Source organism: Macrosteles quadrilineatus, unplaced genomic scaffold (assembly GCF_028750875.1).
Source record: "Macrosteles quadrilineatus isolate MER2022 unplaced genomic scaffold, UCM_ALF_1.0 Scaffold_7__1_contigs__length_78375512, whole genome shotgun sequence".
Classification (NCBI taxonomy): Eukaryota; Metazoa; Arthropoda; class Insecta; order Hemiptera; family Cicadellidae; genus Macrosteles; species Macrosteles quadrilineatus.
Genome location: NW_026542600.1, coordinates 38,979,405 through 38,992,652, shown reverse-complemented (window position 1 = coordinate 38,992,652; position 13,248 = coordinate 38,979,405). Strand labels below are relative to the sequence as shown.

The window sequence follows — 13,248 nt, the reverse complement described above, 5'->3', positions numbered from 1 at the left end:
CTTTTAAACACTAAGCTCAAAGATCTTTAAAAAATATCACACAACTTAAATTCCTCTAATCGCTATCAGCTTACCATTCTCTTTTTTAAAGATCGTTATCGTATAGTTATCAGGAAACGATGTTTCTTTTTACTAAGGTGGGTGGTTATGTACATAAGTAATCAAAGATATGTTAAAAACATTCTAAATTTTTAATTTAGATAACATGCACCAAGGCAAAATCACAGTCATTTAATTGCTTTATATTTTCCCTATCCTACTCTTAATTAGTCATAGGCTCTCCAATGAGCGAAAGGAACTCGAAGGTTAAGCCGAGGAGTACAATGCCGAGCAGATCTCCCATAGCTGTGAGGTAGGGGATGGTGCTATTGTCCGGGTTGATCCTACGTCGCCAGAACACATGGGTCAAGCCATACGCTACATACAACAGTATGGCAACCTATAACAGAAATATACACAGTGTAATAGGTGGATTGGATTCCCAAGGATTCTATCTGGTTATGACTTTAATTGTATGCTTTTTGGCTAATGAACTTGCTTGTAAAAAGGGTCTTCCGTCGATCAATAAATCAATATTTAATAAGAATGTTTCCAGTTACAAAACTGGAATGAGGCATTTTTCATAACAACACTTTATTACAGGTTCTAGTACACTGGGAAATAATCAATAACAGTGCTGCTGTATGGCACTTTCCCAGAGGGAAATACATCCCTGGTCATAATTAAAACAAAACACTAAATACTACTACAGTCAAATAATTCCTTGAATGAATTTCTGTAGACATTAAGCGCGATCGCCAGTGGGAAATTCACCTTGCAATAGTTGGTACGACTCCTGGGGAGGGCATATCAGTAGTGGAGGTATAGCTGACGAACCATAGTGCAACATTGGTGAGCGCTTTTTTTGTACCTGCAAGTCTACTTTCACTTTGTCGGTCGTGTACCACAAACTGAGTGGCACAAATTTGGTAGAGGGTCGTAGAGATAACACCATGTTTCGTCACCAGTTACAATTTAATTCAAAAAATTTGGATCTGCATCGGCCTTATCAATGAATTTACCAGCCATTAAAATTCGAGTTTCTTTGTGCTCAGGAGACAGCATTTTTGGAACCATTCACAAACAAATTCGATGCATGTTCAAATGATCATGAAGAATGGTGTGAACACTTCCATGAGATAAATGCACCTCAAATGCAATTTTATTGATTGTTAATTAATTTCCGAATTTCACACACAACTTGTCGTACTTGCTCAATGTTTACTTCATTGACTGATGTTGAAAAACGTCCACTACGAGGGTCATCGTCAATGCTTTCATGGCCTTCACAAAACCGTTTGTGCCACTCATAAACTTGACTTTTCTTCATCGCCTCTTTTCCATAAGCTTGAATTAACAACTCAAGAGTCTCACAAGATAGTTTTTTAAGTAAAACACAGAACTATAGTTCACACACACTAAAGTTCATTAAATGCTATTTTTGATGCAGGTACACGACTGACAGTAACCGACAATGTCGACTTGCAGGTACACGAAAAGCGCTTACCAATGCTGCGCTACGGCTTGTCAGCTAAATCCCCACTACCAATATGCCCTCCCCAGGAGTCGTACCAACTACTGCAAGGCGAATTTCCCACTGGCGATCGCACCAAATGTCTACAGAAATTCATTCCGGAAATTGTTTGACTGTTTGACTGTTATATGTAATATAATCACCTGTATAGCAGCAGCTATCAGATATGAGATGAGGAAGGCAATAGTAAGAGATTGATCTTCAAACTTGAAGTAGTTGATGATATAGGCAAACAGAGTATGTCCCGGCACCATCAGAGTCATGAGCACTCGAGCTGTCAGAGCGTGCGGAGCTGCAAAATGATACGGTATCAGCAATCTGACACACACTTTCTCCCATTAGCTTGTCAACAACCTTTATCATGGGTAAGGGATGAGAATAACTATGATATTTTATAGGGAAAATAACTTTTGAACTTGATTTGTTTCAGCAATGGGGGGTAGCACTATTTTGTTTAGAATTATAAGGAAAATAACACATTAATTTTAATAAAAACTGGATTTTACCTAAATTCTGAGGTTTTGTTATTTAATGGGAAAATAACATAATTAATTTACAATAACTTTTGAATCGTAGTTTTACAGAAGTGGGATTGGTACCAGTTTGTTTAGAATTTAAAGGGCTGTAACATGCTAAATTTGTATAAAAATCGTTCAGGCCATTTTTTAGAACATATGATTTTTCTTTATTTTATGGGGAAATCACCATTAAAAATCTTAATTTAAAAAAAATGAAAAACGCCTCGAGATACCATGGATTAGTACCTACATACCAAATGTCATAAAAATTGGACAACACCAATCCAAAAAAACTACAAAAAATAACATTCGTGTTATGTTCGGTGGATGTTGTGGTTTTTAGCTCTGTACACATCCACACATACAGACCCACACACAGAAATCACTTAGAAAACCAATTTTTGGGTACATGGGGACCCAAAAAGCATATATCCACTCAAAACTCAAACTCGAAAACTTTGACGGAAACAATACTTTCTCTATATACTCGTATAGGGGGAGAAAGTAAAAAGATTTGCTAAATTACTAGATTCAAGTCCTATGTGGTTTAAAATGTGGCCATAAGCATTTTTATTTGCATAAGAAAACTAGCACACGTTCAAACTAGAATTTCAGTTTGAATCATTCAATTTAATATGGATAGCAATAGACTTTACAAAGCATTTTGTAAAGATGGACAGATTTTAGTGCCAAACACAGGTTATATTTAAATTTATAGCATAAATTAATTAAACTCTCTCATAGATTTAATCTCCTTATGGATAAGATGGAGACGATTTAGGTTATTGTCAAACTATATTTTTACAATCATTAATATTGGACTTATCAGAAGTAAACAGTTGCTTTCCAATACAGCTAGTTGACCATGATTAAATGGTGAGAATTGATTGAGGCTGAATTTCTAAAAAATAAGGAGTTTTACAATCGGCTGTTACTGTTACTGATTTTATCCAAACATTTTAATAAAAATGGAGAGTCATGACTATGATTCACTTAATGACGCTGTGATATCAGTATAAAATATTAAAATTTCAATCTGAGCAAATGTATTTCAATCTGTTACTTTACCCTTGTAGTAAAGTAGAAATAAGTATATAAACAATCAAACCATCTCTCAAAGCATAGATATAGTAAAGTTTTAGAAAGTTACAACTTTGTCACTGCATACAGAATGACCACAGTCATCCAATTAATATTTTATGCAACACAAATCTGGTCTGATTTATTTAGTATCCAGATTTGAAGGGTTTATAAAACCAAATATTTCTTACAGATTTTAAAACGTTGTACTAATGTAAGTATGCATATCAAATAATTGATTCCTAAAGGTCTCTTTTCTTTAGTGATAATTGGATAAACATTTGATTCTTTCTTTCTTTTTAAAATTGACTGTCAGTAACCACAAGCCCTCTAGTCTGTAGTGAAGTATCACTACGGAAAGTCCCATAGGCAAGTCAGAGGTGACTCTGTGATATGACTGGTCTTGAACCATCAACGTCTGGCTTATTAATCTAAGGCCTTAGCACTGAGTTACTAGGTATGGTAGTAGAGGGGGCAATTGATTGTATTTTCAATCCTTTGCAGTTTTTGTAGTTTATATTTCAATTTAGTTGTTAGTATCACTATAAGCCTATACTTTTCGTTATGAACTAATTAGATTTGTTTTGTTCTCTAAGCTAAAAGAGAGGTCCTGAGACAAACTTTGCTGGGAAACCTGGATGAAATTTTCACACCACTGTTTGCTAGCTTCGATACTTAAACAATCACCAAGAATCAAGAATTGATTTTAAATGTATGGAATGAATAGTAAAAAGTCGTGGCAGGTACCAGGATCCGAACTCACAACATTGCTGCCTTGGCACAAAGTATGTATAGTTTGTTTTTAAATGTCACAAAAATGTATGATAAAATTGATTTGTATTTGATTTTGTATTAAATTTTAACCTCCTGATTAAGTCTATACATCTAATAATTTTAGACTTTCTGACCATATTCAACTCACTGTCTGAGAAGAAGGCGCTCCAAGGGGAAGACCAGACAGTGACGTCGTCAGGTAGGAAGCCCAGTTCTGCCTTCTGGTGAAGAGCCGTGGAGAGCCTACTGGCTTGGATGGACACAAGGTTACCCCCCACCCCATTAATGACCGGTTGAAACACCGCGACTCCTTTGTGTTTGTTAACCATCTCATCTAGAATCATTCCTCCAAGCCTGGAACCGTAAACATAGATATAGAGATACAGCCTATAGGCACAGACATATTTGCACATAACATTCCTTACAAGTGATAAATACAGAATTAAATGGTCTGTCAATTGCAATCACCAACAACACAACCACACACAACTATTGTTTATTGTTGTGTGTTTATTGTTTATGCAGGCAGCACATGTACAGTCAGCTCCACAAATAGTAATGGACTTTTTTCACAAAAGGTCAAACGGTGCCAAGAAATCTAAAAAATTTTTAATTCCTAGTATTATATCTGATTTGAATGGTTTCTGATAGGTTGTTTTTTTATCAGAATGAATGTAATGCAGTTGAACCTCTTTAATCCAAACTAAATGGGACCAGGGGTGTTTGGACTATTGAACAGTTCAGATTACAGAACATATTGATGTTTTTACATAACAATAGCTAAAAGGTGGCTAAATTGGATTGTAATTGTTACTTATTGTTAAGTGTATCTTATTATTATGTATTACTTATTCTTATCCTTACGTGCTGATCAACATTGCGACTATCACAGGAGTCCATCCTGAGTAAAGCACAGCTCTTGTGTATTTATTATTCTTAGAGATCCAATACCAAAATGGCATAACTGCTATGTACAAAACTATAACACCTACGGGGAGAAGCGGCAACTCATCTGGAATGAAAAACAACACAGACTTAAAAAATACATTTTTTTTATTGCTTACCAGTTTGATTATGAATTGATAAGTGGACAGAAGTAAAATCAAACGATTGCACAGTTTTAATTGTTTCCAAAAGTGTTTAGTATTACAGACTAATGTAAAAGTAATAGTATATTTCATTAATACCAAAAGTTACATTTTCCGGTACACACTCAAGTTTCATGTACAAGGTGAAGCGAAAGAAGGGAAAAATAGGAGTGATTAAGTATCAGAAATCACATTCGGAACCAAGTTAAGAACGGCAATTATCACGTTGCAAATGCCTATTTATGTTTAAAATTGTTAAACATTAAAAACAGCTGATTTCAATTGTAAAAAATAACAGTAAATTGGACGTGTCTAGCGGACCAGTCAATAACTGATTTAGAGCAAGGATAAGTCATTAGTTTTTCATTATTTTACTGTAATGAAGTACTCTACTATACCAAGTAGAAAATAGTAGAAACATTGAATAGGAGAGGTTACTTTACAATCGGAAAGTGTTTCACCACTACCTCTACAGAATGTGTACACATATCATGTTTCCAATTAAATGTGTACAAACAATTTATAAAAAAAGTGTAAATAAGTAATTTAATAAGATCCAAACAGACATATGGATCAGTTAATGGTATAATTCCAATGTAAATCAGGGCTGTGGCAGCAATGGTTCAAGTTTAAATTCAAGTCGATAATGTTCGTTATGTTAATAATTAAACTCTCATTTCATGCTTTGTTCTCACAGGTGTAAGGCTTATGAGAGTTAAATGAAAATGAAAACATCCCACAATATAACAAACCAGCGGTTCGGTGGAAGAAGTCTGCAATGACAGACAGTAAGGCCAGAGATGTGATGTCTCCAAGACTCCCAGCTATTGGGGTGGCAATGTTGTCTGGGTTGATGTGCATCTTCTTGGAGAGGACTATCACAGCTGCAGTGACCAGACCTTGTGGACAAATACGTACGATTCCGTTAAAATGAAAATTCAACAGAAATCAGCCAAAAATGTGATGTTCGAGGGTAGTTTTTTAAGTAAGGGCCGTTTGTGAGTATAGCTTCTCAAGTTTGCGTAATGGTCCTCACTGGCATCATTTGTGAACAGAACAGCGCCACAGTATACTTCGATGTGTGTTTAGAAAATTTAAAAAAATTATTGAATCTTCCGTTTCATGCCAGTCAGTGATACATTTTTTGATCACAAGAAACATATCCAATGCTGAAATTCTTCACCAGATGACTGAAGGTGTTTGCCCTAATGATATGAGCGAGGGTAAAGTGCATAAATGGGTTAGGAAGTGTAAAAATGGCCGCAAAGACCTTTTTCCTTTGTGGTATTTTGTGAGAAGTCTAAGTACCCAACAAAAACACAAATCCTTCTGAAATGTGCATTTTAACGGCCATTTTAAAACTCCTTTATTCATTCCTGCAATTTACCCTCTATCACTGCATTAGTAATCCAAATGTACTCATCTGGCAATTGAATGTCTGCAGCCGATATATTTATTGCAATCAAAAACATATCACTGACCTTATCTCGCATGTAGCGAGCGGGAGATTCGATAAGCGTCGAGGAGCCTCGTTGCTGCGTACCCCAATCTATGAAGTTATATGCACAAATGCCTTACTTAAACTAGTAAGTAAGATGGCTAAATTAGTTTTGAAATAATATAATAACAAATGTAGTTCTTAGTTTTTAACACTAACTACTAAGTAGCATTACAATGGTAGCTTGCTTCTTATTTGGAAATTTTCAAAGTTAACTTTATAATATATTGACAAAAGTTAGTTTGGAGATTAATATACATATCACTGTATACATCAGTGGAACCCCCCCAAGTTAAACTTAGGATGACTCACTCATTGGAGTTGCCGGAAGCCTTTTTGCTTGCCTGAGTCCAACCTTGAAAAGAGTTACTTCTTACACTTTTTGGTGCTCCCCTGGCATTTATTTTTTGATCTTCTGATATCCAACTTTATTTTGTGTTCAATATAAAGCCGTGGTGTCACAACCAAGGTAAAATAAACGGTATCAGCAATCAGACACAGACTTTCTTCCATAAGCTTGTCAACAACCTTCATCATGGGTAAGCGGTGAGAGTAAATATGATATTTTATAGGGAAAAATCATAAAAGATGCAATAATCTTCGAACTGTAATTGTTACAACAATGGAAGGTTGCACTACTTTCTTTAGAATTATAAGGACCATAACACATTAATATTTATACCAAAACCGGCTTTTTTCCTAAAATTTTATTATGTTATTTAATGAGCAAATAACATAAGTTACAATAACTTTGGAACTGTAATTTTGATGGAAAACGGATTTGTACTATTTTGTTCCAAATTTAAAGGGTCATAACATACTAATTTTAGTCTAAACTGGTATTTTTCTATAATCTGATTTTTGGTTCTTTTATTGGGTTTTTATTGCAAAATAAAATAAGTTGCAATAACTTAGGAACCGCAATTTTTACAGAAATGGGATTTATACAATTTTATTTAGAATTTAAATTACTATAACATAGTAAATTTTCATGAAAAATCGTTCAGGCTAATTTTGAAAAAAGTCCTTTTTTTAGTTTTTGGGGTTTTATGCAAAAATCACCATTAAAAATCAAAATTTTGAAAGTATGAAAAAAACACCTGGAGATCCCATGAATTAGTACCTACATACAAAATGTTATCAAAATCGGACTCCAGGTGTGGTCTGTAGCTCTGTACACATCCACACACACGGACACACACACAGACATCACTTCGAAACCCACTTTTTTGGGTTCAGGGGGACCCAAAACAGATATAATCACTCAAAACTCAAACTCGACAATTTGGACGAAAACAATAATTTCTCCATATACTATGTATAGGGGGAGAAAGTAAAAAGAGTTGTAGTGTACTAGATTGTAGAAAGAGGTACAGTAAACCTTCAATAATACTGACTCCTTGGAGTCCAAAGTCATCCAGAGCAATGTCAAGATTCAATCAATCAAGAATCAAGAATTTATTTGCCATTAGATAACACAGTTACAATAGGCTTCGTCAACATGTAAGCCCAGGTTAATGATATTATCCGAACATGAAGAAAGGCAGTGCTGAGATTATTTCCTTACCACTTCTAAACTGTGATCGGAATTTTAAAATACAAACATTAGTTTTGTGCACGAATAGTACAATGTATGAAATGTAATATGGAGTTTTTACATTAAAATTAAAATTTTTTACCTATGTAATTATGTTTAGGATACCACAACAAACAAAACTACTTCGAACAAGGGTTTAGACTCACATTCACATGACATATGGTTTAAAGAAACTGCTGGGATTCTCTTGTCTTCCTTTAGCACCAATGTATTGAAAAATCAACTGGCAGAGATGTATTAAATGTTCATTATACCCAGATTTGTGCCTATCCTTTTGTTACTATTGGCAACATATTTAATGATGAACTATTATGAGATATGTGCTAATTTTGTCTCACAGTAACCATGACAACAGCACGTACAACCCCCCCTCCCACCATTATTGCACTCTTTCACACACTAACAATCGCACACTGCTAAAAACTTGCGTAACAAACCTGCGTAGTTTACTAGCTGTTCCGATTAAACAAAGTGCATAGAAATGGGGTCCAGATCAATTAGGGTATAAGTTACTGTGTTTTAATTTAAACACCCTTCCCCTGTAGCAATCCTGCAGATTAAGTAAATTTCAATTTGTCTGATTGGATTTTTACTGAAAAAAAAAATAATAATATTTACTCCCAATTCAAATAACATAAGATTTAACAAGTAGGCCTACTTAGGTTTGCTGCAAAAGAGGTTTTTTTTTATATAAAGCTTGGTATGAAATAAAGAAATTTGCTAAATTTGATCAAATTATGGCAATAAACAAGCAAGAATGGATATGAGAATAACATTAAAATCCATAAGCATAACATGAGAATTTGAAATGTCCAGTTATTTTCTCTGAAACCTTTAATCGTACAAAAATGCTTTAAGGTATTCAATTACAGTATTTGTTTTATTGAGCTATACAAGATAGCTGTAAAAAATTGGCGAAATCCATGCCATGATTTAAAGGGTAAATATTTGAAAGCAAATTTTTTGTATTATTTCAAAACCCCAAAACACCACGTTCCCATTACCAGATCTTCTGGTTTGCGAGCTTAACAAAGTTGATCCAGCTCTACACAGTCATGCCAAATTTCATCAAAATCGAATAAAATTACTCAAGTTATCATGTTCAAATGGATGCACACAATAATTACATGTATACAAATTTCAGCGAATTGTGTGTTTTGCCTCTGCAGACATCAAAATGAAAATGTAAATCAATCCCAGGTCTAGGTCTTTCAGTGCTACCCTACGGTAATATCTTCTTTCCAATAGGGAAATTCGCTGAAGAAAAAATTACAACTGACCACTATATTTCTCAAACATTCAGTTAAAATACTTCTCGAAGTTTAGTTTCAAAATATAATTTGAGTCAGTCCTCTTATAGTTATGTAGTCACAACAAACCTAGTATAAAGCTGGCGATGGACGCAGTGAGCGTGCTACACGCACACAGGAGCAAGGTGTGATGACCGCTGAAGTCGTTCCTGATGCTCGCCACCATCACAACAGCAACAATGGAAGACAGCAACCCCACTACCGTCGCCTGACACTGTAAACAAGGTTAAGGGTTGTAATGGAGGGTAGACTAGGTGACTAAAACTCCACCACACAGTAAATCCAGCATCTTAGTTAGAATATATGTGATATTTATCCACCCAGACCAAAGAATACGCAAATAAACTCTAATTAGAGAAGTACCATGGTAAATCACTTGAAAATGGTGTGAGATTTGATGCAATGTTTATAAGTATCATTTGATACAATATGTGTCATAAACAACTGTCTATCAGAGTATTTTGGCACAATTTACCGTGGTATTAAATTTATAAAAGAAAAAATGTATACTTAAATCAAAGAATCAAAGAATAAAAGAATCAAACTTAAATAGCTTTAAATCATACAGATAATTTTAAACAAGAATTTTCATTTTTATTTCATACACAAATACTTAATTTTTCAATTTACGTTGCTATTCAATTAATCCAGCTACTAGGAGATCACGAATTGTGAATATTTATAGGCATGCACTGTGGATGCGATACTCCCTGGTGTGGATTAACGTCCGCACTAGTGAGTACTACAACTATCCGTAGTACTATCCTGATAATTAGACCAATTGGTTAATACCAAGGCAAAAATTTGGTTCGGATTCCATTATAAACTGTAGGTCCCTTAGTTGCCATTAGCTGTATGGGCTATTAATTAACAGCTGTGTCTAAGGAATATGTCGGCCTTAGTCACTAACAGGACTACAAGATCGCACCACTCATCCTAGACTCATCTCCATTCATACTTGGCTTAAAATACCTACTTTGTATGGTCACCCAAAAAAAAAAAGTAAAAAGTAAAAAGTACTTTGTATGGTCATTGAAAAGTATAAAGTATAAAGTAGCTCATATAAGTATGGGAGATAATTTAAACTCTATCAAATCTTTTGTCATATTGCTTTGGTTACAAAATTATCTGCAACTTAAAGATATTTTCAAGTGATTTCTGTAAATTGAGGTCAACAACACTTCAATATATAAAATTATTTTTTCAAGTTCTACAAAATGGTTTGGAAAGAAATTGTAAAATGTTATGTTTTCAAGGTCAAAAATGGGAAAACCCAATCTCTACCTCCAAACCCTGTTCCTATTGTACGATCTTGCTTGGTTCGTGAACTTCAAATGCAAATTCAAATTCACTTTATTGTCACATAAAAACATTTGTAAATAGCAATGCTATTAAACTGGTCACATTGTCAATGAAATTGTTAAATTGTTGCTTTGGTGACATGTTCAAATAAATATAGGTTTACAAGTTTATACCGAATCTCATAAAAATGTGATCAACTCTACTCGAGTTATCGTGCTAACAGACAAATACTGTATATGTAAATATATTTGAATGGATGTTGATTTGGCCTATGGGGGACCTCAAAACTAAAAAGTAAATCAGTCTCAGGTGTAGGTCTTATCATAAGACCTAATAAAAGTAATAGCTTATTCCCTGTATGGAAAATTCTCTAAAAGGGTGATGAAGTATGATGATTTTGCTTTGACCATTTTTAATACTACTTATATGGTTTTGTAAATAAAGTTCAAAAAGGAAATATCTATGTATTACACAAACATTTTTCTTTTAAACCTTTTTTCTCAGCTCATGTGCATCGTAATGAAAATCTACACATACTGATAGAAAGATATTTTCCTGTAGGTGTGCAGAATCTCTTTATAAATTAAAAAAAACTAAAAAATAAGCACAAAAAATTAATTTAAAATTTAAAAAAATCAACATGGGCCTTATGGTTTGTCATGCTAGTGACGAAATAACAACGAAATAGGAACAGAAAATCAAAACAAATTAAAGAAATTCCAATCACATGTCTTTTTTACAGCGTGGGGTGAAAATAGGGAAGTCTGAGCATTAGATATTTTTGGTTGAGTTTTCGACCACAGGACGATTCTTGTTTTAATAATTTGGAGCTACTACAGAAAAGGAGAAAACTAGAAGCTCAATGGTAAATATCATATTGGCTTTTCATTTTTAATACTTAAATTAAAATTACCTGAACAAGAATTAGGTTAGCCGTGATCATGCTCCACTGCTCTTTAGCATCCTCCATGTTTCCGAGATTCGCTTCAGTTGAGAGCCTGGATGCAAGGGTCATTTCCAAATTTCCTTTCAATCCTAACAATGCTGGTACTAATACTATGATTTCAGGTACTTTTATGAAGACTTCCCACCTCTAAAAAACAAAAACATCTTATCAGTATGAAATAATACCTATTTACAAATATGTAAATAAATATTTTACCTACGACCATTTTTTAAACTAGCCGTTTCAGTTCAGTTCTTAGAATTGAAAAGTTTTACTTAACAGCATTGTTTTTTTACTTAACAACACAGGTAACGGACCAATGAGATTCAAGGATTGAGAGAAAAAAAGTAAAATTGTAATGTTTCAACTTCAACTAATCAGCTGTTCAAGCTAATTTTAATTGTTGAGTGGCCAATTAGTGTTTGGTACAATACTTGTTGCATCACTGTCAGTGGCAATGTGAGGTTACAAACGAAAACATATAACTTCTCTTAGAAGTTATGAGAAGTGATTGTTAGTAATTTAAACACTGTCGTATGTAAAGTAGTGTACGCAAATAGCATAAATAGTCACAACTCGCTTAAATAGTCTTAACGACACTCGTAGAAGTTTTTAAGGCACTCGCCAAGGCTCGTACCTTAAATTGTTCTACTTGTGTCGTTAACACTATCTTTACGCTATCGTTGCGTAAACTACCATAAAAATTTTGGAAATTACATGAAAACTTTATACTCTGTAATAAGTAATTTTGATTTTGGAAGATTAAAAGTGAGTGAGGTATTTTATATATTACTCTTTTACTATAACAAACTACTAATTGACTATACACGACTGTTACTTAAATTTCTGTACGTCATGTCTGAAACAGTCACACCGTTGTCCTGTGAAATGTTTTTTTCTCATACCATAAAACCATTGTAGAATTTGTTTTTATTTCAGCTCTTAGTTCCTTGAAGACTTTCAATATAATACACAAGGAGGGGTTAAATATTCTTCACTGAAGTTGAGAGAAGTTAGAAAATTTAATTGAGGTAAAAAGGAGTAGGTCGAATGTTAAATTTGAATTTAATGTTTAATTTTTTTCATGTGTAGTTTAAGTTTTAGTACTGTGATCAAAATGTAAAAAAATTTTGAAATGTATACATAAACATTAGAGCTAAGCATTAATTCTTATGATTGCCTTGAAAAATTGAAAGTACAGTAACACAAAAAGCAAGACTAGAATCGAGAACATTTAAAATTTAACTTTTACTATTAGTTGAAAGTTACTGGAAAAACGGTCAACTCATATTAAACAATGGAAAGCAAACTATTTTAGTATCTTTCATTTAGAAAAACAAATTTGTGCTCACCTCAGGACCCAAAACCTGTGTAAAGATTTCTAATCCTTCATGTGATAATAATGTCCATTTCATCCCATTAAAACCCATGTAAACAATATCCAAAAATGTTCACCTTCTACTGGAATGTTTAGCAAAAAATAAAAAAAAGAGAGTTCTTTGCATATAATTCTAATTTTTTTTGCCCTACCGATTCTTGGACATTTAATAACAAAACATTAT

The 13,248-nt window shown here is 33.7% G+C and overlaps 1 protein-coding gene across 4 annotated transcripts in view; it reads right to left on the bottom strand.

The window, feature by feature from the left end:
* Window positions 1-172: 172 nt before the first annotated feature.
* The window catches only part of LOC128998443 (solute carrier family 41 member 1), an 82,337-nt gene continuing 69,261 nt past the window's right edge, over window positions 173-13,248 (bottom strand). For all 4 annotated transcript variants that reach the window (XM_054424569.1, XM_054424568.1, XM_054424572.1 and 1 more), the window contains exons 4-10: window positions 11,654-11,833; window positions 9,508-9,652; window positions 5,786-5,932; window positions 4,810-4,957; window positions 4,094-4,299; window positions 1,717-1,865; window positions 173-439 (exon numbers count right to left, since the gene is read on the bottom strand). In XM_054424569.1, the coding sequence (XP_054280544.1) occupies window positions 263-439; window positions 1,717-1,865; window positions 4,094-4,299; window positions 4,810-4,957; window positions 5,786-5,932; window positions 9,508-9,652; window positions 11,654-11,833 (1,152 nt within the window). In that variant the 3' untranslated portion in view covers window positions 173-262. The remainder of the gene's footprint in view (window positions 440-1,716; window positions 1,866-4,093; window positions 4,300-4,809; window positions 4,958-5,785; window positions 5,933-9,507; window positions 9,653-11,653; window positions 11,834-13,248) is intronic.